Source organism: Musa acuminata, chromosome BXJ2-4 (assembly GCF_036884655.1).
Source record: "Musa acuminata AAA Group cultivar baxijiao chromosome BXJ2-4, Cavendish_Baxijiao_AAA, whole genome shotgun sequence".
Lineage (NCBI taxonomy): Eukaryota > Viridiplantae > Streptophyta > Magnoliopsida > Zingiberales > Musaceae > Musa > Musa acuminata.
In genome coordinates, this window is record NC_088341.1 from 28,699,743 (window position 1) to 28,725,395 (window position 25,653).

General features: G+C 36.0%; 2 protein-coding genes across 6 annotated transcripts; one reads left to right on the forward strand and one right to left on the reverse strand.

Annotated features, from left to right (window-relative positions):
* Nucleotides 1–293: 293 nt before the first annotated feature.
* On the reverse strand, nucleotides 294–12,053 carry LOC103981936 (probable E3 ubiquitin-protein ligase XBOS34). 5 transcript variants are annotated; one of them, XM_009398704.3, is made up of 11 exons: nucleotides 11,864–12,053; nucleotides 11,642–11,774; nucleotides 11,387–11,501; nucleotides 10,437–10,517; nucleotides 10,256–10,344; nucleotides 10,043–10,134; nucleotides 9,814–9,895; nucleotides 3,386–3,488; nucleotides 1,821–1,906; nucleotides 667–1,479; nucleotides 294–567 (listed from the first exon to the last, which is right to left on the reverse strand). In XM_009398704.3, exons 2-10 carry the CDS (start codon nucleotides 11,741–11,743, stop codon nucleotides 688–690), a joined length of 1,542 nt encoding a protein of 513 aa, XP_009396979.2. In that variant the 5' UTR covers nucleotides 11,744–11,774; nucleotides 11,864–12,053; the 3' UTR covers nucleotides 294–567; nucleotides 667–687. The 5 variants fall into 5 exon arrangements, with proteins under 5 accessions (XP_009396979.2, XP_009396978.2, XP_009396980.2 ...); XM_009398703.3 differs by having other exon boundaries at nucleotides 294–1,479; XM_009398705.3 differs by having other exon boundaries at nucleotides 294–1,479; nucleotides 11,887–12,024.
* A 6,429-nt stretch (nucleotides 12,054–18,482) lies between these two features.
* Nucleotides 18,483–19,445, forward strand: LOC135610208 (N-terminal acetyltransferase A complex catalytic subunit NAA10-like). The gene has a single exon (XM_065104420.1). The coding sequence runs from the start codon at nucleotides 18,621–18,623 to the stop codon at nucleotides 19,263–19,265; it is 645 nt and encodes a 214-aa protein (XP_064960492.1). The 5' UTR covers nucleotides 18,483–18,620; the 3' UTR covers nucleotides 19,266–19,445.
* The last annotated feature ends 6,208 nt before the right edge of the window (nucleotides 19,446–25,653 follow it).

The following is a 25,653-nucleotide window of genomic DNA, read 5'->3' on the forward strand; positions in this document are numbered from 1 at the left end:
TACGTATGTATAGCCATTTTGAATCTGTTTTTCTTTTTAAAACACATCCTACATAATGTGATTTAAACACAAGTCTTTTTCTGAATGAACATGCAGACTGCTATTTGAATCCTGTAACATGGATCAAAATTGCTTCAAAAGAAGCGGTACTCAGTATTTGTTGTATCAAAACAATTACTAGATCTTTTATCTTCTGTTCAATTATCAAAACCTGAAACATAAGTTATAAAATCAACATATACATTGTAGCCTAGTCAACTAAGCAAGTCTATGCTGAAAAAAACAAAAGAAAATCATAAATCTCATCAGCATACATAGCATTATAATGATACAATATAACACAGATTACATGTGCCCATTTTCTTTCAATTCAAATGTAGCACCAGTTTCCACTGCACTTACAGCTATCAGCTCACAGAGACTCGGGGTATGTGATGCAACCATTTTCCAGAGGCATCATATGCGACAAAATATGGAACTTATCAACAAAATATTATTTACAGCATACCCAACTGTGATAGCCCAATGTATGAGACGATGGCTTAGGAGGTAACTTTTGCCGACAACCTATATGCAATAAATAATTCTTTTGAAGTTTATATACCATACAGAAGACCAAGGAATCAAGTTCTTCAAAACAGGTGTCCAAGATTTGCATCACCTTACCTGTATAGACCATTTGATTGGTCAGACAGCGTAGAGCTTTATGACCTGCTTAATCTTGGCACGACAAATAGGGCATCCCCAATTCTTGGCTTCAATGTCCCTTAAACATGACATGCATCCTGCCATATGCCCACACGGAATACATGCTCCCTCTACTGGAGCATCCAAGCAGATAACACAACAACCTGATGAACTTTTACTCTCTGCCTTGTCTTCGCTCGATCCTGGTTTGGAGTAGCTGGATGTAGAACCATCTTTAGCTTCAGCAGTTCCAGGTGCATCCTCCACTGCTGACATTTTCATATCTATGGGGCTGCAATCTATTGATGGGTAGTGGATAGGCCCATCATAGAATGTATCCTCGGTTACTGGAGGAGCAGAAGGAACTAACTGAGTAGGAGGTGCTCCCTGAGATGATTGAATAACTGGAGTATCAGGGTTCTGCACGTTAGGCTGTGATGCGCTAGTATTCAACTGAACTTCCCATCCATTGCTTGCATATGGTTCATTTGTTGACCCTTGACCATTCATCTTTGAAGAAGTATCTGCATTTGGGGTGTCCCAACCATTGTAAGTTGAATTGTCTGAAGAGCTTGCCCAATCACTTGTATTGCTTGTTTGTGGATTAGGTTGGATATCAGGCACGCCCTCTGATATGGCCGTCTGTATGGAAGCATTTATGGCCATCGCCAACTCTAGATCTTCTGGATTTGATGTAGGTGCAGCGGTTGACTGTGTTGAAGCAGATGAAATTATTTGGGGAGGACTAGGCATTGAGACATCTACTGGCATTACTGGAAGGCTATTGGTGACCTGTAAGAGGGAAATAATTTACAAAACATTCAAACAAGTGAAAATGGATCTAAAAGTCAACCCATTAACATATAAGTGACAAACTACACATCATCATGACATTGGAAATGGATCTAAAAGTCAAATTCCCGTGCTTCAATATGCAGTTCACATAATTCATATAGTTTCCGGGCACTAACTGCAAATGGTTTCACCTATTACATCAAACTTTATCTTGTAACAATGCAGATCAAGTCAAAGATGATATTTAATGCTTGCTCAGAAGTAGCCCCATTAAGTTACTGGCTAGATTTCATTATTCAGATACTTTGGAGGGTCTTTTCGGGAAATGCATGTAATACCTGGGAGATCCCTTGGCATGAACTGAAGAACCACTGCAGTTGTTGTTTGTCACCTTCACGTGCAGATAGAAACTTATATCGTGCCCCTGAGTAAAAAGAATAATTAAGAACTACAATTATAAAACTTAATCCAAGAAGTCATCATTTTGTAGTTGAATTGAAAGATACAAAATTTTTCTAATGGTATCCAAACTTATCCTGATATTAAACCAACCACAACTAGTGTCCATTATGAACCATCAATACTGGCTGAAAGAATTAAATGAATCAAGCTTAACAGTCATCATTTTTTTAAACGACCAGTGTATATTGCCTAAGTTGTGACTTGTCAGTTGAAGTCATTTCTGGAACAACCAGTGACACCATCAAGTTGTGAGTTGCAGAAGTCAAAATAATATCAGAGAAGTATGTAATCATTAAAAAATGCCACTTCAGTCTATATTGCCTAAGTACCTACTAGACATTAAGCACAGAAATGTATAATGAACTTCATGGAACCAATCCTTCTGGAATACATGCTGCTTATGCTAACAAGGAGGAAACAAACAAAAGGCAATTAGAAAGAAGAATGATATGTTTTGAGGACTGCATACACATGACTCTTCCTCAATTTCTTTATTCACCTTACACCTAGCCGATACAAAAAATGCAGAAACGACAATGAAGCTCTCATAGAAGTAACATAGAATCCAACCAGAAAGAAATCTTCAATAGATTACAACACTTAAAAGCATGAAATGCCAACATAACACCTCATAAATATGGAAGCCTAGAGCCAAAAGATTAATTAACATGGTATCCCAGTGGCAATCATGACTTGCACAAAATAATGAGACATGGAGTAAATCCAGGTGTATTACTGACATCAAAGCATACAACCAAGAATAAAATAGGATAAACTGTTTCCAGGCACAAAGGGATTGAGAATATGGGTGACAAAAAACTGTGAATCTGACAGTTTTAGTCGCTCATTTTTCAACATTTTCGTAAAGCAGTCACTTGGACATGTGACACAGTAGACTTCAATTAGTAAGCTAGACAAAAAAGTGATTGCTGATGCAGCTTAAAGTTTCGAGTACTGTAGCAGCAATATCATCAAACTGAGACATTGCACCTACTAGCAAAAAAATATCAGCTGTCTAAAACAAGATGGAGGACGACAGATGTGAAGATTTTCTATATCCCCAGCCTAAGGCCAGACTTGGTATGCCTGAGTGGGTCTCCTAGTATAATTTGCAGACTAACTTAGCAGTTGCACCAACAGAATCTAAATATCTCATATGTGCTATAAAAGTCATAAATTCAGAAGCATGTGGAGTGAGAACTGTAACCATTTTGCATATATAGAAAACCAGAAACTTATGTGGCAGAAAAAGAAGTTTGGTACTCCAGAGAACCTACTAAAGCATTTAAAGATATGGCACCAAAATGTTTATTTGTTAACAAAGTTAATTTCTTTTAACAAAAAAATATTAAGAAAGAAATTCAAACCATGTTACAATTTACATGAAATTTTCAAGTCATTATTCTCATTGAACAAATTTCAAAACAATGAAGAAACATACTTGTAGCTTTATCAACAATGATTACAGAAGGATCTACTTGGTTGAACTTGGGTTCTTCAATGTGAACTTTCCAGAGTGGAACAACAGTACGTGGCCTGGCAGTCTGCCGATAAAAATGAGTGAGTGAGTAAAAACCAATGACCTACCATTTATTGACTGATTGAATAACCAAAAGGAGTTTCTAGTCTTTTCATGATAAAAGTAGAACTTTTCCTGATAAATTCAGGCAATTTAAAATGGCTGAAATACACACACACACACACACACACATATATATATATGTATATATATGTATATATATGTATATTTATGTATATATATATATATGTATATATACATATATACATATACATATATACATATACATATATACATATACATATATATATATACATATACATATATATATATATGTGGAACAAAGACAACTCATCATCTAGTCAACTATCAAGTCCTGCTTGCAGATAGACCCATTATGCTCTTAATCCTCAATTCTAACTTAAAGTAAGCTACATTTTTACGTTCTTCTACTCTTGTGCACTATCTTCTATTCTTCAAGAAGTTTGGTTACCACTCCCTCCATGGGGTTATAGCTGGAAGCAGTTTAGAGCTTAGAGTCAAGAGTAAAGAGTTAGGAGAACAAGAAAGGGCGATTCGAACTCTATATATGGAACAAAGACAACTCATCATCAACTATCAAGTCCTGCTTGCAGACAGACCCATTATGCTTTTAATCATAAATCAGCAAGGTTTTCATGAATGATATTCACAATACAAATGAAATTTAAAAAAAATATATACCACACCCTATTAGGGCAAATAGAACTGAGTGGATCACTCATGGCCAAACCACAATCAACATTTGTCAAACCATTATTAATAAATGTTTTAGTTAACTGTGTTGCATATAGTGCTTAATCCATTTACATAAAGTATCCTTGTAAAAGCATTTTTCAGCATAATAACAAGTTGATGATACTTTGAACTTCAGTTTTGCATGTTTATATATGCTCAAATTAAAATATTTCAAATCCGTTTCGAAGTTCACCTAAAACCTTAAGTAAGTTGCCACTGAGTCAAAATATGTTCATGCAAGTAGTGATAGGGATAATTTTAGTGCACGAAAGAACACACAGTACCTCCATAGTGAGGCTTCAGTACCATTAATGATCCAGCTACACATTCATTTAGGCTTCGAAAATTAGTAAATTCTAAGAACAACTTACAATTTGAAACCAAAGAATGGTTACCAACAGGGACAGTCTACTTTAAAATCAAGGGCTCACGCAAATGCACAAAAATTCATATATGAAAAGTCACTTCACTTCACTTCATCCATATGGGCTTTGTTTGATCCATAGATATAGGATAAAATATGAAAAAATAAAAATCCAAAGCAATATTAATTCACTACAATCAAGGGCATACTGAATTTCATTCTTTCATGAAACTTTTCTTCTCTAATGAAAACATAAATGAATTACAACAAAAATATTATAAGACCACAAAAACACACAGATATTGCTACTAATACTTGCTAAAACTTGTAAAGAAGGTAGAAGAGCTTTGCAGTACACATTATTGTGCAACCAGTATATCCATCTATGATTAACATGTCAATGTGTCCTTATTTAAAGTAACATATTGAACATGACATTACATCCAACCAATCCACTAAGGTGTTGTTGAAATACTGGAAACTATGAGCAGTCCTTATTCATGGGCAATGCTGATCGATATATCATGGAGCTTATAATGACAATGTTCAATCCCAAGACTTCTCCAAGAAACTAGTAATACTATTCAATGTGCACAAAAGTTGAAAATACATCTTGTGATACAATGTGTTCTTTTATTGTAAGAATTCATGTTTTTATAAATATATATTTCCTTGGGTAGACAGAAGGGTGGATTACATAGTCTATCATAAATGTTAAGTATATTTTTTTATCTAGCAACATGGGAGTAGAACAGTGTCTTCCATAAAAAAAAGCCAATGTGTCCTTAGTGGATCAGCACTAAGGACAACAAGAGTTATTTCTTCCTATAAATCCATAGTTAAAATTGATCAGTTATCACAAATTAATATTCTAACAAGGAAGAAGTGCCAGCATACAAGTTCCCATGAAAAGTATGTGCAATTTAGACATAGAGTCAGAGATGGAGATAAAAACAGACACACAGAGAGTAAAAATGGTTCTGAATGTCATTTTTAAACATAGAATTTTGCATATATAAACAAGTTATACATAGTCAAGTGATGTTTGTAGAAATTAGAAAGACATGTTTGTAGAAATATCAGCAATAATGATGATTTGGACACAACAAAAACATATTTGTAGACATAAGCAAGACATGAGTCCCACACACAACATGATGGTAGAACTTTCATACTAAATTACCATGATGATAAAAGTTTCTACAACAAAACGGAAAACCATGATGGTACTAATTTACCATAGTCAAATAATTGGGACTTTCATACTTGTGCACAAGTTTTTTTTAACATATACTACGTAACAGAACTTAAATGCCATCAAATTTCAACATCATGGCCTGAGGCACTAAGTCTAAGGTGGTCGACTACGTAATAAACATCATTCTGCCTTCTCCCTCCGTATTAAATGAAAAAGATTTAGCACTCAAAACTGTGCACTAATGTCCTGTTGAAATACCAGAAAAACTAATCATGCTTATAAGAATTGAAAACTGTTCACTAATGGCCTGTGGGCAACATCGTTCAATGTGTCATGGAGCTAAGTCTTGAGAGGTTTCCAATACTGAGATCTACGACCGTACACTAATTTAAGAACAAAGTAAAACTATTCATGCTTAGAAGAATAGAAAGTACAGGAGCCAAATTTCAACTGTAAGCTGCACTCTTTGTCGCAAAGAATGCTAACACTAGTTACTTGCATGTACAAACCATTAATAAATGTCAAACTTAACAAAACGGTGAGCTATAAGATGGTGAGTGGACTCTGTTAAATTAGACCGCCCTAGAAAATCCAATCAGTAATGACATCAGAATAATTTGTTCCTCTCTCTCTCATAAATCAACATGAAGAACATGTTCACAACATAGTAAATATTTTCATTCAATGATTTCTTGGGAATTTTGTGAATGAAGTTAGGGAAATAGAAAAAGATAGAGGAAATTTAGAGCTGAGTTTCTCCAGCTGACCGATCAAACCAGTTCACCAAACTCAGATGCAAAACAGTCAAGTAAAACCAGTCAAAGATGTCAAAGAAGATAACACATTAAACAAATCAGTTTAAGTGCAACAAAAGACTTCCCTATACTAATGCATAGATGTTAAAACCAGGGTCTGCCGTACCGAGCTGTACCGCCCGGTACGGGCGGTATGTACTGGTCCGACAGGTTTTCGGTACACGGACCGACTGTTACCGGTCCGAGGCACTGTAGCAGTGCTACAGTACTCGGTACACCTAGGTGTACCGCTCTGTCACGGACAAACTTCGAAACAGGATGTTTGATGTAATGCTTATGTATGTCCGTGTCTTTTGGCATGTTAATGCCTTATACAGCATGTAGAGGGGCGGCCGAAGGCTTAATAGTCCCATTTTAGTTGGGTTGGTGGCCTCTTTAGGCTTGTAAATAAAGGTTGTGTCATGTGGACACGTGCGAGAGATTTTCGGTCTGTAATGGACCATTTTACCCCTTTGTTGTGCCACTGTTCAGAGCTTGTAAAGTCTGTTTGTAATTTGCATTGTCTATGAAGTGTTTTTCGGAGATGTTTGCTTGTGGATCCCGATTGAGGCGTTCTCTCTAACCCGTTCTTTCTTTTGTTGGTCCTAAGGGACAATGAGAGGCTTCGGGGAGGCTGACCTTTGCGGACGGACACGCAAGGGTGCCGCACGACTTAGGCAAAACCAGCTAAGTCCGTGACAGCTCGGTATACCGTACCGTACCGGTACCGAGCCCAGGTCGAAATACCGGTACGGTACGGTACGGTATTGCAAACCTTGGTTAAAACAGATAACAGAATAATTGAATTAGTTTATGTGTATCCAAAGACTCCATAATATAAAAATTATAGTCTATCTCATCCATGTTTACGGAAGTAAGACCTCTACCATGATGTCAATTCATCTTCAGGATAAGTTCCTTTGACAATATCAAATGCTATAACTACATAGTAAACTTGTGGGTTCAACCAGTTATGGTACAAAATCTTAAAAACTTCCTATCAAAATGTACAAGCGTTGGATAATTTAAAAATGAAGTCATGTACCCACATTTACCTTATTGAAACTGCAAATGGCAATAAAATGTGCAATCTGACTTAAGCACTTCCTCATTTACAAATATACATTTTTCTAAATCTATTCCATGTTCAAATAAGCAAACATTAGTTAAAGTGCACAAGAAAAAGAAAATCCTGAATATAGGATGGGTAGGAGGAGCCTTTCCCTTGGCTTGATTTATGGCCTGAAACTATACTTGTGTATCAATTCAATTGAATATATATCTCTAGATGATATTTATGGTAAAGAAACAGCAAAATCTGATAAAAACTAGAAACCAAGTGTGTAGCATCTTCAGTGGTAATAATTACTAGACAACTATGATTAAACTCATGCTCCGGAACTAGTGAACAAGTCCCTTGTTCGTTCTCTCAGAACTAGTCTTTTTTACCAAAAAACAAAAAACCACCATAAAACATGTACAGCACCAAAAAAAGATCATCTATACACAATTTTTCTTTATAAGAACCAAAAAAACCACTATGACAAATCATGTGTAGAACCATAAAAGAATTGTCACTTCCATTAATGATGAGCACTCAAATATAGACATCAGTAGATGAATTTTGCAGTACATGTCAGTGTGTAATTAGCAGTTCAATATCCAAGAAATCATAGCCCGCTTCCTATATGCTAAACAAAAAAACTAAAATCATCATATCAAACTTCCACATCACCCGACTTTGGTACGGTACACTAAATCCATATTGGTATGCAAGGTTCAAATTCGGTCAATTTTCTGGTCATATAATTTGAGGTCAGTGGGAAATGACAAATTGTTTGAATCAAGGGAAGGAGGGGAAAGAGAAGAAGAGAAAATCAAAATAGAAGAAAGTAAAAAAGTCTTTGGCTACAACTGCCATACAGAGAAGACATTGCTACTGTTTGCTTCTTATAACAACCATCACATTTACTATTTGCACCCTTTTTTACAAAATCTACCATCCAACATCATTTAATACAGAAAGGATATAGGTAAAGGTAAGATAAAAAGGATATAGGGAAGGGAAAAGGAAGGATAAAGGATAATCATTAATCACTTAAGGAAATAAGAAAACTATCATTGAGAATGCAAATGTAATAGGATACAACTTGATCTTCAATATTATTTTATATGTATTACCCCTAGTTCATTTGCATGGTGATTAAGAAGAATTCTAGCTATAGTGAAGCTTATCATGAACTTCAAAGCTGTAGACAGTAAGTTTTGATCTTTTGTATGATACATACTATAACTTTTACTTTAATAACATATATACAATATGATAATTGTTTTTTTTTTAAACAAACATGTAGTGCCTTTTTATACAATATCTTTGTATTTTGTATTACAAGCTTTGCATGTGTTTATATTGGAAAGATACATACACTATGAAATATGAAGGTAAAAGAATATTTTAGAATGAATTTTAAATTTTCTTCAAATTTATTTTGTTGTTAACCTTTTTCTTGTCTATATAATTTTTGTTTCTAGTTAATTATTTTATCAACCGATTCCAATATCTGATTAAAACAATCCTATCAATTTCAATCATAATGTCACTAGTTAATCTCAATCCTGAAACTTGTGTTGTGAACTATGCATTATACTTTTTCCTAGTTCTAAGTATTAAGTCCACAAAAAACAGGATATGTTTATCCAAGAGATGACTAGCAGGTCCTAACACAAGTTCAGAATTGGAGGATGCACCTGCTAGCTCATGTAATGAATTTTCTTACATGGTATATAGAAGATTAGATGGGCACTCGTCTTTAACTTCTTTAATTAACCTCTTAAATCAATCTACAATGTTCAGACCATTATATGTGTTGAACAAGGGCTTCAAATTCCAAGCAAACCCAAAGTGATCATAAATTCATGATCCCCACATAAAATATCAAAATAAAGGAGTAAAAGGGACATCCATCAAAATATAACAAGAAAAAAATGTTTACAACTTTATAATCAGTAGAAAAAATTTGGTTTAGTTCTATATTTTATTGATCATTTCATTTGTATATGAGATCAAATTAAGAGTAAGCGCTAATATTTGCCAAAAGCGCAATGCTATATAGTCAAATTACAAGTGATTTAAAATTAATAATGTATCACTTAACAGAATTAAGATAAGCAACTATCTAAAAAGCAAAACATGCAAAATGATACTCTTCTACTGCACCTGAAGATCAGAATAAATAGCTAGCTCAAACTTGAGAGGTCTTGTTGGATTACGAGCATCACATGGCAAAACCACAGACCAACTGCATAATAAATGAAATAATGATCAGCAACTTCATAATTCCTAAAGGACGAAAGTTGATATATCCTCTATGTTACACTAATGTTCGATGGTGTCTGTGAAGGAAAAAGCTGATATGAACAAAAAAAGACTATAAGGATACACAGACATTTTTCGTGTCAACAGTTGTGGTACAAGTGCTTCCAAAAAGCCTGGCCCATAAACCTCCCGCAGCCATCCAGTAAAAAGAGAAATTCGACTCTGAACACAAGCAATATCAGAAAAAGGACCATATATAATTTACAGATGATGCATCAAATTTAGAACCAAACACCGAGACTGGAGCTAAATGGTAAATTGGATTTAGCAGCAGAAAGAATACCTCAATTGCCCGGACAACATTGCAGTGCCCCTTTTCTCTAGCCAAATCAAGTGCAGTATGACAATCATCATTCATGATGAAAGGATTTGCTGTGATATTTAAGAAATGAGCATTCTAATAACATCAATAATAAAAAAACATGAGGAAAAAGTATTTTGAAGAGCAAGTGATACAGAAATACCTCCATTAGAAAGAAGGAGATGAACAGTCTGCTCAAGGCCTCTTTTAGCAGCATGGTGCAAGGGAGTTCCTGCATGACACCCTACAGTGAAAAAGTAAAGGCACTTAGACCTTTATATGCAAGTTTCCATGTCCAATAATTCAATAAAAATGCAAATGCAAAAAATCAAAGTGTATCTACTCACGAAATTTCATGAAATTGCAGAAAAAGAAACTAAATTCACTTCTGCTATCTGTAGGCTTTATGTGATAATTCGTTTGCTTGCAAATACAGTTCTTTAATAAAGCACACAGAATATATTTGTGCAACAAAATCCTTTGCACAACATAGCCATTTGCATAGAACAAACAAGCACGAAAACATTACCAAACTACAACAACAATTCATTAATCAATACAGAGGGAGATAACCGGAGATGAGAAGCAAAGGGTGGAGAGTTAAGTTATGTCCTCTTGTTTGGTAATAGAGTTGGGAGGATAACAGAGAAAAAAAATAGTAAATCACACAAACATGTGGACACACAGAAACCCAATTTTCTAATAACAAAAATTGGAGAAAGTTGGAGAAGAAAAAGTTCAATTGATCCTGTATTTCCACTCTTCACTGGAAAAGGGGAAACAAAATTTTCTTTTCTCGTATCTTCCCTTCTCTTCATTTTTTTCTTTCTGAGCACCATTCATGATAACTGAATATAGTTGTTTGAGTACCTGTCTAAGGCAACATACATGATCATAGAAAAGCAAAATCATCACGCTATTCTGGTTCTTGCCCTCTTGCATAGAGACAGATAAATCATGTAACTAGTTCATCTCTACTAAAGAACCTGCTAAACTAAACCTGGCAAATGCTCCATTTTGTTGTAATTTTAAAACCTAATATAGGTCGCATGGCGAATTTATTTCCATTATATGTGACACGACATGAACTTGGCACCAGAAGTAGCTTCTCACCGGGCCTGTACACGTTGACATTGGCACCCAACTCGATCAGAATCTTCGCAACGGGCAAGAGATCATGCCTCAAGCACGCGACGATCAAAGGGGTCTTCCCTTCTTTATCCATCCACTGCACAAATATACAACCCCATCCAAGAAACCAATCCTTTCAAAATCCTCCGCAGAATTGGCTTCCGGCTAGGCGAAATTGGAATTCCAACCCATCTTAATCGACTCAATGAATTCAACTCTGGACATCGCTTGGCTTACCTCAAGTCCGGCGCCTTGGCTGCGGAGGGCTTTGATCCCCTCGATGTTGCCATAATTGACCTGCTGGTAAAGCAATTCCTCCTTGGATTGTTGCAACCCCATCGAATAGTCCTTACTCCGGAGATCGAAAAACCTAATTAAACCACAGAAATGAAATTAAAGCCACGAGAACCATGGATATAGTTCACCCAACAAAATTGCTGAAACGATGAACAGATGAACCTTTTATGGAGGAAGAGAATCACCGGGACGACCAAATCGACGGAGACCAGGGACGAAAGCGAGAGGAGGTTTCTGTTTTCCTTCGACGGGAAGGAATCGAACTCAGCGTCAATATATGGTTCCACCAAAGTTTGTAAATTGAGTATTATGAGACCGTCGAAGCCAATTTTCTTCCTAACGCACGGGTGGCTGAGCGCGCCACTGTTTTAGGGAATGAGTTGTAATGAGATTTATCTTTTTTATTTATTTTCTTTTGTAATAAGCGCCGGTCCCTAAAATTCATTCAATTTCTTTATTATTTTTCCGCTGCTATTTTAACTTATTTATTTCCCACGTACCAAACATTTTTAATTAAGACAAAAATTGACTTCAATCATTCATTTATTTTTTTACCAAAAAAACCTATAGTGTGCTCTTTTCGTATTTTTCAAAAATATCTCCTATTTATCTTAATCTTAAAAAATGTGCCCCTCACCAAGTAAGCTTGGTTATACATTATGGAGGTGAACCGGTCCACCTATATGGGCCAATTGTCATTATACTATGACCAATTCAATTTCTTAATTACATATAGTATTCTTGTAGTGTTCCATGTAGGTACCAAAAATATTATATATTTTTAAAAATATTATAACAAATAAAAAAATCTTCCTATTTGACTGTTCATATTCTTAAACTGATGAAGATATATATTTGAAATTTTACTTTTGTATATTAATTGGTTTCTATTATGTTATGAATCTATTTGTTTTAATTATAATATTTTTGAACAGATTTATAGTATTTTAATGGAAATGTCAAAAATACTACAACTCTACTCAAAAACAAAAAGGTCTCCTTATTTGATTTTTTTAATCCGAAATCAATTAAAAAAAACTCTATTTGCTTTAGTTATAATGTTTTTTAATAGACTTAATAGAGATGTCAAACATTCTCCTTATTTGATTGTTTTTAATCCTGAATCAATAAAGATATCTATTTGAAATTCTACCTTTGCATATGAGTTGATCTTTTTTGGTTTACAGTCCATTTATTTTAGTTATAACAGAGATGTCAAAAATACTACAAGTCTATTCAGAAACAAAAAGGTCTCCTTATTTGATTTTTTTATCCTAAATTAATGTAGATACCTATTTAAAATTCTACTTACTGTGTTTTGCTTTAGTTATAGCGACTGGCAATTAAGGAGAATATGAATCAATAAAATTTTATGGATAAGATTAGGGTTGAAAAGATGATCAAGGATCATAAGATTCTAATTATCATTAAGAATGGTATCAGTTCTTGTAAATTTTCTTAAACTTGGGGCAATAGTAATGAGCAGCTAGGAATCAATGCTCCATATATACTTCCAAACATAGTTTTCATGAGGGTCCAGTTATCATTAACAATGATGTTAGAGAGGAAATTAAACCAAAGTTGAAAAATATATTGTTTAACTATGATATTAAGTTCTTATTAGGTTTTCTTAAACCTGGAAACAGCAGTGAGGAGCATTGAGAAGTTGAGGCTCAACATAGACTTCCAACCTCGATTACGATGAGAGTCCATTTATCTGCTTTAAATGAAGTGATAAAGGTTCTATAGTAACCATTGTAATGGGGTGGAAGGTCTAATCCATTGATGATCAAGTGGAATATGAATTGATTAGATTTTATGAATGGGACCAGTGTTAAGAAATAACACTGACTAAGGACCATAAGATTTCAATTATCATTAAAAAATGATATTAGAGATAAAATTAAAACTCCAGACATTCTGGATATTAATATAGATAGCCCAATAACTGAGGAGTATATTGTGTAACCCGAGTTTAACCAAATAACAGTACCATCCCAGTTTTATGACTTTTTTAAAGATCATGAGATTAATATTGAATTTCTTCTTTCAAACTCATTTATTGAATTTTAGAGCTATCTGATGTATGGTAGAAGTTAGTAAACAAACTACATTGCTTCAGTTCAGTAACCAAAGCTTAGTACTTTGGAATAAGAATGATAAGAATCACTCAACTAGACACCACTCACGTAAGCACCGAGTCTTAAAACGATTAAAGTCAATCACCTGAACCTCCTCTCCACAACGCTAACGTTCTTAGGCTTTCTGAACTCCACTCTCTGAATCGCATGCTACTGATGCTGACTCTGCTGATGAAGATCTTTCTCCTGCTTTAGACTCTTATTCTCTAATTACTGCATCTATATAAGACACCCTTATTTATCTTAGTGCTGCTACGCCAACTCCTAATACTGCATCGTCTCTAGTTAAAGATCCAGCTTATGCATATGTAGCTTCCTTTTTTATTTGATTCTTCCTCGAACTCTCAAACATCAAACACTAGACTTCACCTTTCTCTCAAACATCAAATATTGGACTTCTCCTTTCCGTCAAATACTGCTTCTCTTGCATAAACAACAGGTAGAGGTTGAAAAACTAGACTTGTGAGCGCATGTGCTATAGAAGTTTGTAAAGACAGCTTCTAATCCTTCTCCTGATCCAGCATATGATCTTTCAACCGATTCTGATACTTCTTTTGAAGCAGCTTCTTCCAGAGCTCACACTGCTATTGGGCCTGGTACTAATCCTAGAACTGTTGATTGACTTTCGACTGCTTCAAATCCCGATACTGCCTATGATCCTACATCTGATCTCGTCGACTCTACTTGACTTTCTGCTTCGTCTTGCCCGACAAACTCGTTAGGCGCATCCCGAACTCGACTTGAAGTTCATCATTGAATTTAAGATTACCTGCTTAACCGCTCCACAAGCATTAAAAAAGATCTAATATCGTTGCCAACACAGTCAAACGTCCCATCCTCCGCAAGTCTTGTTTTCATGGAAGTGCACATATATAGTATAAGAAAAGTAAGTAAACAGCCTATTACTCTAAACTCAATAACTCGCATTAGCTGATACGAATACTCTAAACTCAATAAGTCGCATTAGCTGATACAAATACTCTGTTAGTGCAACTCCAAGCAAACTCAACAAATACTGAATTTCATCTTAAGAGCTCATATATAATTTTTTATCTTTTATTCTAACTCGCAAGTCAATACTTCATCTCTTACCGAGCAATTGGTATAGATTAATATGTAAAGTAGAACAGGGCGAACCTCTCTCTCTTCCCGTAAGCATAGATCAAAGCAACTCACTAACACACTTTGGCGAACTCACCTTTCCAGCACCCCTTTTGCCAAACTCCACTTTCAGTTCAGAACCCAACATTCGAGGGAGAACTCTCTAGGTCAAGCTGCTTAATCATTACCTCACTGCTCACTCTTAACCTGGAGCAGAACCTTGATACTTATTCTTCTCGAGTTGACAATTTAGGTTAAGGGCAATCAGGCAAGCAATAAGAGTTGTGAAATCTTTTTGTTTTTGGCTACCCAATATCATCTTTCCTTTCAAGCACTGAGGCCGAGTCAAAGAGTACATGACAAGAATCTTTCTTTCGAGCTAAAGTGTATGAGTTTGGAGATTACTCTCTCATTATACCTGACACCCTTTTCTTCAATTCCAGGAATAGAAACTATAAACTCCCCTACATGCACTGTAGATTCTCTTACTACAACACTAGCACCTGACCCAAAGTCAACACACCTCTTCTTCTTTGTGGGCATTCGATTCAAGATGATCTTATAGATGTAGATGAAACTGGAACTGCTAACGCTTGAATGCCGGTAATTGATTCAGATCCAGATCTTGCTTTATACCCAGATTTCAGTTAAAAATCACTTGTTACTGATTCTCTCAACAACTTGAATGGAGACTTAACCGCAGATTCTCTTACTGCTGATTCTCTCAGAGACTTAGACACTCTACTTGCAGACTCTACTTCAACACTAGCATTTGAGCCTCTATCCTCTCCACTTAGTCTTGATCTTGATCCGAAGTAAAATCATTCTTCAACTTCAATTTATCCTCTAACTCTCCCTGGTATTGAACTTGCACCGAGGAAATCAAATCAATCAAATCATGCATATCGAGCATTAACTTATGTATCCTCTCAGTGAAGAATTGAATCTCTAGAGCCCGCTTATAAAATAGGGATGTCGGAAACACTTCTCTCTCCACAACCTGACTTTGGCCAGTCACCTCTCTCCACTACACTTGAAGAACCGTTTGTTGGTGATTTGTTCAGAAGCAGAAGATATTTTTTCTCTGATAACTCTTTCTTGCACAGAGTCAAGTTAAATAGGAATTGAATCTCTTTCTTGCATCGAAGAGTACTCCCTTAGCGCTAAGTTTGATCCATATCTTTCTCCTTATTCTTTACGATACTCTATATGATACTCGACGAGCTTTTGAATTAAAGAATTTTATAATGTCATTGTAACTGACCTGACTTGCTGCTTAACCGCTCTGTTATGTTATGTGGGCAGAGAGCTTCATTGGGACTTTGGACACTAAATTCTGTCCCGCTGCGCTGACTTTAGCCTCTGATTATCTATCGTAGACAACAACACTTGAAAACGAAACTACACATGATACTGGACCTCGAACTGGAATTGGGCATTCTGAAGTTGATGATCTAGCTTCAGAAACATCATTTCCTGCTCTTGCATCTGACCTTGATACTGCTACATTTACTGGAAACTTATTCTGATATTGGTGACTTCCCACTTGCAGCACTAGTAGCTGACGACTTAACTGACACAAGAACAAAACTCGTAGACTTAACAAGAACTACTACTACTCCTGATACTACTGATTCTCTTATTGCAACACTCCTACCCAGTCCAACAAGAAGTTAATGTGCAACTAAAGCACCCGAACTGAACTTTCTTTCTGATTCTGAACCGAAATATTAAGTCTAAAGTCAAACAGAAACCTCATTTCTTGATCCTACAGATCTTTCTTCTGCTCCAACAACTAGAACTGGAACTGGCTTAATTGAATTTCCTCTGTCAGGTCAAACAAAAGAATATCCCTTTTTGCATATAATCAAGGAATTTACACTCTGTTAGCACCTGCACCTGCACTGCTCACTTTTTCTTATAAACTCATCCACAATGAACGTTAATCATCTACCTCGCACATATACATATAATAGAAAAGAGTAAACAACGGGTTTAGCTTACCTTTGAATTGAATATCTCTCTTATCTTGCACTTGGTATAGATCCCATGTAAATAAAATTCTTCCTTGAATCATTGAACCGCAACACCGCACTCAACCTCTCCTCGGTGTGAAAACGAAACTTGACTTGTTTACTTATGCACACCCTTATATAAGAATAAATTGAGAAGCTCACTTTCCCTTTGCGCCTTGTCAACCTTTTATTTCATCTTTCGATTCGGCTTCGGCCCCAGATCCTGATCTTGTTGATTCCTCTAATTCTCTAATTACTTAATTTATACGAGACTCTACTCATTCACTTAGGGCTTCAAAATCTATACTTTCTGATTCTTCTTCAACAGAACAAGTAGACAACACTCTGAACGAATCCTTCTCCAGCTTCTTATTCAAATCTTGAAAAACCGCACTCCTCACCTCGAACAGAAAGAGATTCCAAGACAAAAGTTGATGGTTACCTTGATGGTTCCCTTGATTGTTGAACTCCACTTGCACCACCGTTGACTATACCACACTGCTTCTTCTTCTTCTTCATGACGACTAGGAGTTTCTCATTCACTTAGTGCTTCAATTGGAATTAATTCTTACCCGAACCCAAAAGCGCCTGTATCCTCACCACTACTCGAGAAAGCCGGGGTCAACTCCTCTGATAGCTCTAATTCTTATATCAAATGGGAAATAGTCCTTTCCTTGCCTTTTACGCCCGAACTCAAATAGTACTTTCGTCTTCCGCAAGAACAGAACTAACTTTCTTTACCGAAGAATCCTATAGAGCATCCCAAGTTTGAAAATCCCCATAGAGAGCCTCTGACCATGTGAAAGGATGCTTGTGCTCTCGCCATTTTGAAAAATTTCTACCCCAACCTAAGTCGCACCTCCGCCTTTGCTAGCCCTGGTTGTGCCTCCGCCTTACTAGCGGCCCCCTTCCACCTTGCACGTGGGTGCCTCGCTTGTTGGCCCTTGCCTGCTCGTTGTCATTGGCCGCAAAGGCGAGTCGACCCCCCTCCTTTCTTGCTCACAACCAACGGCAAGGAGGGGGCACGAGGAGACAACGTTGACAAGGAAGGGATAGAAGGTTACATAGCCCCCGTCGGACCCCTAAGCCTCACCGTGGTTGTTGCCTGTGCCCTAGCCTGTGCAAGGGCGACATGGGTCACTGATGTCACTTGCGTCCTTACTCGCGCGAGGCCTGTCGCTAGTCGTAGAGGTGCCTCACAACACTGCTCATTCCCTTGCTCGTGTAAGGGCGATGAGGGCCGCTCCATCACTGGTTCAACGGGTTGTGATAGTGGTCGCTACTCCTCTGTTACTGGGTGGGTTCGTTGTACGGGGCGACCAACGCGATGGAGTGGGACGACACGGTTAGGGGATGGGTGGAGGGCGATGGTTGATGGGCAGAATGGATTTTCATATTTTTAGAAAACGGATGCTCTATAAATTTTTTTTCCGTGTTGTTAGGAAATTTTAAATTTTAAAATTGTTTTTCAAGAATTTATATTATATATATAATGGGCCGAAGCCCAACCCGAGCGGTAGCTGTGAAAAAGTGGTGCATCAAACCCGTCGGTTCCTTCAAACCCTATCGTCTGAGTCAGAGAAAGAGGGGCGGAGGGTATCTCGATCCTTAGGTCGGCCGGCTGATCGATCGATTGATCGGATCCTCAATACAAAGAAGAAGATGGTGTGTATACGGCAGGCGACGGTGGAGGATCTGCTAGCGATGCAGGCTTGCAACCTGCTGTGCCTGCCGGAGAACTACCAGATGAAGTACTACCTGTACCACATCCTTTCCTGGCCGCAGCTGCTCTTTGTGGCGGAGGACTACGGCGGCCAGATCGTCGGATACGTTCTCGCCAAAATGGAGGAGGACACCTCCGAGCCCTGCCATGGCCACATCACCTCCCTTGCTGTTCTCCGCACCCACCGCAAGCTCGGCCTCGCCACCAAGCTCATGACCGCCGCCCAGAACGCTATGGAGTCCGTCTTCGGCGCCGAGTACGTCTCCCTCCACGTCCGACGCAGCAACCGCGCCGCCTTTACCCTCTACACCTCCACTCTCGGCTACCGCATCCACGACGTCGAGGCCAAGTACTACGCCGACGGAGAGGACGCCTATGACATGCGCAAGCAGCTCAAGGGCCGTCCCCATGGCCACAGCCACGGCCACAGCCACGGCCACGGGCAAGCTCATCACCACCACCACCATCATCATCATGGAGGCGGCTGTTGCTCTGGGGAGGTGAAGCCCCCAGCCGCTGCGGGTGCATATGCTTCCGCATCTTCTGCTTCTGCTTCAGCATCGGCTTCCGCTTCTGGAGAGTGAAAAGCTTGTGGCCGAGGTAATCTTGAAAGTTTCCTTCATGCTAAAGGAAATAATTATGCTTGTTTTTTACTTGAATTATAATTTTCGGATGATGTTAGTGTTTGAACTCTATTATGTGTCAGAGTCTTCAGATGATTATGTTTGTGTGGAGTACTTCAACTTATCTTTGGTTGTTGGATATATTCTTGTTTTGCTCCTCCTTCCTACTGCTATTGATGATTCTTTTAGGATTGTACAATTCTTTCTATCACAGATATCTTTTTGATGCATTGTCTGAATTCAGAGCTGGTAAATGTGGTGTGTTCATTTAGGTGTTAGAAGAATGAACAAGTACTTGCTAGAGGAATTAAACCTATGCTATAGAAAATACTTAGGCGAACAAGTACTTGCTAGAGGAATTAAACCAATGCTATAGAAAATTCTTAGGCCTATTAATTAGCTTTTGGAGCATTTTATTCCAAGTTAAACTTGAACAGGGTTTAACTTTTCTGTGGCTGATCTAGTCCTTCCTTCATAAAAACTTTCATATATTGAAAATTCAATTTCAATGTGTTTTCGCATCAATAGCTTTTTACTACTGCTAGCTGAAAATATCAACTTGAAAATTATTTGTGGAATATGTATCAGATATGCATACGCTAATACAGAAACTTATAAGGATTGTTGGCCAATATTGATCCCTGGCTGATCCATGTAGGATTGGTTAAACCTGATCCCTGACTTTCCATGGTCACGAAATTGAACAATCTCGAGCTGAATATGGCTTATCTTGGCTGATTTTGACTGATTGTTTGTCATTTCCGAGAAATCAAGTATCACACTGACTTAGCTGACCTGAACCTATACCAGTCCTGATCTTGTGAACCTTGCCTACTGATTCTTATGGTTTAATTTGTTGGCATCCCATGGAACAATGTATCCCGAAGTGTAACCATATTTGGAAGAGCTGAGATGGCTTTGTGGCATATGAACAAAAAGTTTCATTTGGATGAGTGATTGAGATGCATGTGTGGAGTCCATTGAAAAGAGAGAACAAGAAACACTTATGTTAATGGAAACTGAGGAATAGCTTTGATCAATGATTAAATGCTGGTTTAAACATTTCTGAAGAACATACACGGATTCATCAGTTGGGTGAGATGAGTTTGAAATCAGAAAACTGGTATAATTAGAGTTATTGATATAAGAAGATATTACCATGCGGAGGGATCTGATGTTACTAGAAACCATAAGAAGGGATACATCTAGCTGAATGCCAAATAATTAGGATCCACGGCTTGTTGCTGTGAACATTGTTAATTATTTCTGTGTGTGCATGTGTTCCTGCATTTCTTAACACTGTATTACAGTGTTGATTTTTGCTTTGGCAACTAGATATGATCTATTCACAGTACTAGGATTTGGTTTAGCATCAAGTTTTCATCATATTGCTGCTGATATCAGAGAAATGGCTAATGATCTAGCAACAACTTTTCCAAATTGCTGGTAGAGTCCTTGTCATAATTGGAGCCTAACAGTCTTTATTGATGAATCTTATCCTATTTATATATTCTCTCTTTTTTTTTTTTTATGAGGCTTCATTCCTATGACTGCTGTGTTTTGTTCCAGTGGTTGTTTGTATACTTGAATTTCTTGTATTTTTTGCTAACAGGAGTCTTTTGTAGGAGTGAGTTCTTCTTGTTATGTCTCTGATGGTATATGCAACTATTTATTGGAGAAGATGGTTGTAACTTCTGTAGCTAGTTCAGCTTGCTTTCACATAAATAGAGCCTCAACTATTCCGATTTGGTCCCTGGCATAAACCAAAATACAGAAAACATTCCAAAAATGAAAACAGGAAAATAAAAAATCTGGTTTGTCGGGGTTTCATGTTGTCTTTTAGAAGTTTGAGATAGAACTTGGCATCTTTTGGAATGATAAGGGGATTACGGGACTGCTTCCATAATCTTGGAGTGGAGAGAAGAATTAAACCAATAAGATTAAATCTTGAGTAATTCTTTCTGAGACAAACTAGAGCAGTCTCTAGACTCATTGGGTAGTTCAAATATTTCCTTCAAATCACCATCCATTATACACTATTCTTCTCCCACGTAGCCTTGGTTATCCAAAATTACCCTTTTCTTCATATTTTAGTCTTCCCATTTTGAAACCCTGAAACCCTGTAAACCATCACATCGATTTTCCATGTAATCATTATATCTGAACTCTTATGTCTTCCTGAGACGTTTTTTACATTGAGAGAACCAAAGCTATACTCCAGGTCTACTCTCTTCAAATGCAATAGACCAAGTAGTATCTGAACACCATTGTGTTCTGTTGTGTTGTGGAAACTGATGCAACTTAATTGTGATTAAACTGTTTTCACAATTTGCTATTTTGATTTTGGCCAACGACTACAGTTCACCTGAATCACAGATGCATCCTCAAGATACCCAATGAGCCTAGAGACTGCCCTGCTCAAAATTCTTCTTATTGGTTTCCACTTTAGACTTCAATACTATCTTCTAGAACTTTTTCATAGGCTAAGGAACCAATTCAAAGCTTAGGGATATCCCATCTTTTTAACAAGCTTAAGTAGACCTTATTTCAATTTTCATTGACTCAAAGCTTACAGGTTTGTAGTGTCAGAGAAAAACATATTTCTAGATATGAGTGGAGAAGGTTAGCTAGAGTAATAACAAAATGAGATTTTTAGTTTGGAGTTTTTCAAGAATTTTCCCAATAGTCTTAATTACTCCTTCACTTGTAGCATTTTATCAAATTAAGCTCTGGAAGATTGATTTGATTTACTAGGAGGTGATCTCTATTCATAGAGATAGAATATCGTAGGTTTGCTACATAAAGAATAGGACCGAATTTTGTCAAAATTTAGCAGTATCCAACAAATCAATCAGGCAATCCAAGAAACAGTAGGTTTGCCACAACTTGCTTGTGGAGTCACCACTAGTGTCGACAGTAATATGAACATTTCTGTCACGATTCGTGGGTTTGATAGGTTTGTTTGAACTAAATTTTTGATCAAAATGTTCTATTTCTGTCACGATTCGTGGGTCTGATAGGTTTGTTTGAACTAAATTTTTTATCAAAATGTTCTACTTTGATCGTGGTGTTCTAGTTTTCGCCACTCATCATACTCTAAGAAGTCATGAGGTGTTATAGTTTTCTCTACTCAAAGAGCTTGATATCTTTGTCAAGACCTAGATTAAACATTAGTATCATGCATATCAGCATAGCATAGTGGTGGCTTCACATCGTCATAAGTGTTCCATCCACGGATGATCTTTTTCTACTTGGGTTCTCTCATCATGCTCAAATATTAGGTCAGTTCTGTTAGGTTTAGTGTTTTATTAGGTCAACTGGTTAAAATATTGGGTTCTCTCATCATGCTCAAACAGTAAAACTCTAAACTACTGGTTAAAATGTTTAAGTTGAAGTCGATAGTAGTATACTTATCAAACCTTTATAAGTCATTGAAAATAGATAAAATTAAAATTAGCTTATAAAGGTCGGATGAGTACAATACTATCAACTTAGTTTAAACATTTTGAGAAGTTGATAGGCTAATTAATTTATCAAGCTCGGATCATTACATTTGATATTAAAGCTAATAGTATTTGAGCAAGTTAGATAGCACTCTCAAATGAAGTTGATAAACCAATTAGCTAATTAAATCTGTTATGATAATCTCTTTTGAGTATTAACATTAAATAGTACCTTTGAGAAAACAAATGTTAGTTTATTGATGATTGGCTAGTATTATAATCGCTATTATCTTTCTTTGTCTATTATAGTCTATGCCAAAGGCTTAATTTGAATTATAGCATCAAGCTTCATGTATATTTTTATAAGATGTGAGTTGTATCCTTTTTCACATGCTCTTACTTTTTGGATGGTCTGAAATTGTTCGTTAAAATGAGCATATCCTTTTAATACGGTGTTGATTGATTTTTGAATGAATATTTTCTTGAGCTGGTAATAGCCATCCTTTCTTCTTCACAACTCTTCTTGGAATATCGTTGTGTGCCTCACAAAAAAAATATATTATTTTCATAGAAAACCTTTTAGAAGAGGTATATCTCTTGCACATTTTGTCTATCAAGATTGGATGTAATTATCAAAAAGACGAGATACTGGAACAGACATTATAAGAATAAGCATGATAAAACACTATATCGAATTTAATTCTTATCGATATTGTGACATGCAAGTTAAGATATTAAGAGGCATGTGTGTTTTGATTTAGTGTTTTATTCTCTCCATTATATATATTCTCACATAATTAAAGAGAAATATTGTTTTGTTGCTTATTTTTTATCAAACCTTTTTCTATCCTAAGTTCCTAACTATACTGTAATTTAGATACCCTTATTAATACAATAAATGAGTCTCCATTATAGAAAACAACTAAGATGATTCCACTCATTTTTTCTTCCCGCCGCGTCTTGCCTAACTTTAGAACTTTCATCTTTGCTAAATTAACTTCATCGATAGTTCATTGTGTTGTCCATATTTGAATCCATAAGTGGCTTTAGGTTTTGGAATCACCTTAATTCGAATTGTTCATATTGTAGATGTTTCTTATAAAATAGAAGTAAGATGGCGAAAGTACATTTTTATGAGTTGTGTTGGTAGATCATCTCGTTGTAAAGGCATTATTAATTTTATAAAATTAATTAACTTTGAAAGATAAGTAATTGTGCAAGGTGACTTCAAAATTAATCATATATTTAATAGAAGATGATAGTGAACTCAACTTGTAAAGACTTTGATTATTGTTAGCATCGTTCACCATATACGCTTTGCAAAAAAAAAAAGAAAAAAATCTATTAAATGCATATATGATTTATAAAAATATCGTTCTACCTTTTTCAAATATCATTCTAGTTGTATTGAATGTATTTTAAAATAATTAACTTCAAGCTTGAAAATATATTTCTAAGAATGTAATTTTCCCTAATTAACTATCAGTTATCGACAAATGGTGTGTGTATATATATATATATATATAGTCTTTACAACTTGATGTTAAAACATGTGGTTAAAGAATAACTGGTCTCATTTCGCGTTGCTATTCAAAATAGTGAATGTTATTAACATACCCAAACATATTCTCCTTTGATATGAATCTCTAAAATCTCTAATCACAATTTTGCAATGTATTGCTAGTTTTTGCAGCATAAAATCTTAAACATGACATTTATTTAAATACTAACAAGTATTTAAATATTGGATTGCCATGTTTGCCTACCTTTAATCTTAATGTACCTAAGTCTTGGTTATGTTGTTTTATGAGTTAATATCATGATTGCACCTTTTGTCCCGTAGATAAATAGATTTTATTAAGATCACGTCAACAAAGTAATTTACAAAACATGAACATGGAATTTGTATTCAATGATCCAAGAAAACAACCACTACAAAAGAAAATTTTGGGGAACTTACAACGATGGAGCAAATATTTCCATTATCTAAAACCAAGTCCGCGCTAAATTCTTGAGTAGAATCTACCAAACACCAAAACATAGTTTGTTTATTTATGTTATCATTATATTCAAATATTATGGTCATTCGATAGTTGAAGTAGCTTATGAATTATGTTCCCCTAAATAACTACACCAATTTTTAATACATTAGTGTGTAAAGCTAATAACATCTTCGTATTTTCAAATACACAATAATCCCACAAAGAACTAAGTTAAATATCGATTTTATTTTGTGTAAATAATTGAATATTTTATTTTATTATATTATTTTTAGCTTACGATTATGATGAAATTAAATATGTGATTGATGATTATTAATGCAAGAGAAATTTGGCCCATGTGATATTCTAAGAGACAAAGTTTCCGATTGATCGAGATGTACAAAATAGATGGTTGCAATCTATTATATTATAACTTTTATAGCTTTCGAAAAATGCTGCATTGCTGATCGCATGAATATATCGAAGATAGTGATTAACATCTGAGCATTTTTGGATTTTTATATATCTCAAAGTTCCATTTCAAATAAGTTATTCCGATATGTGAAGTCACGATGAGATTTGATCCTAAGGTATTGTCATCGATAACCTTTTCTATGTTACATGTAGACGATGCAACTCGATATCAACCAAAGCAGCAAACAGGGAGTGGAAATGCATAATTATTTACTAAGTAACTAAAAAATATTAGCTATGGATTAATACCACTTAATGCAAGTTCATGATCTTTTCACAAAGAAAAAAAGCACCCAATTTGCCTACCAACACATTGGCATCCTAATTCCATAGGTACTCCAATGTGAATTCATGACCATTACCAACACATGCAAAATCATGATTTCATCGTATTAATCATTCTAGGAAGCCTAATGCGATAACATTTACATTAAATGGCTATTCTTCATC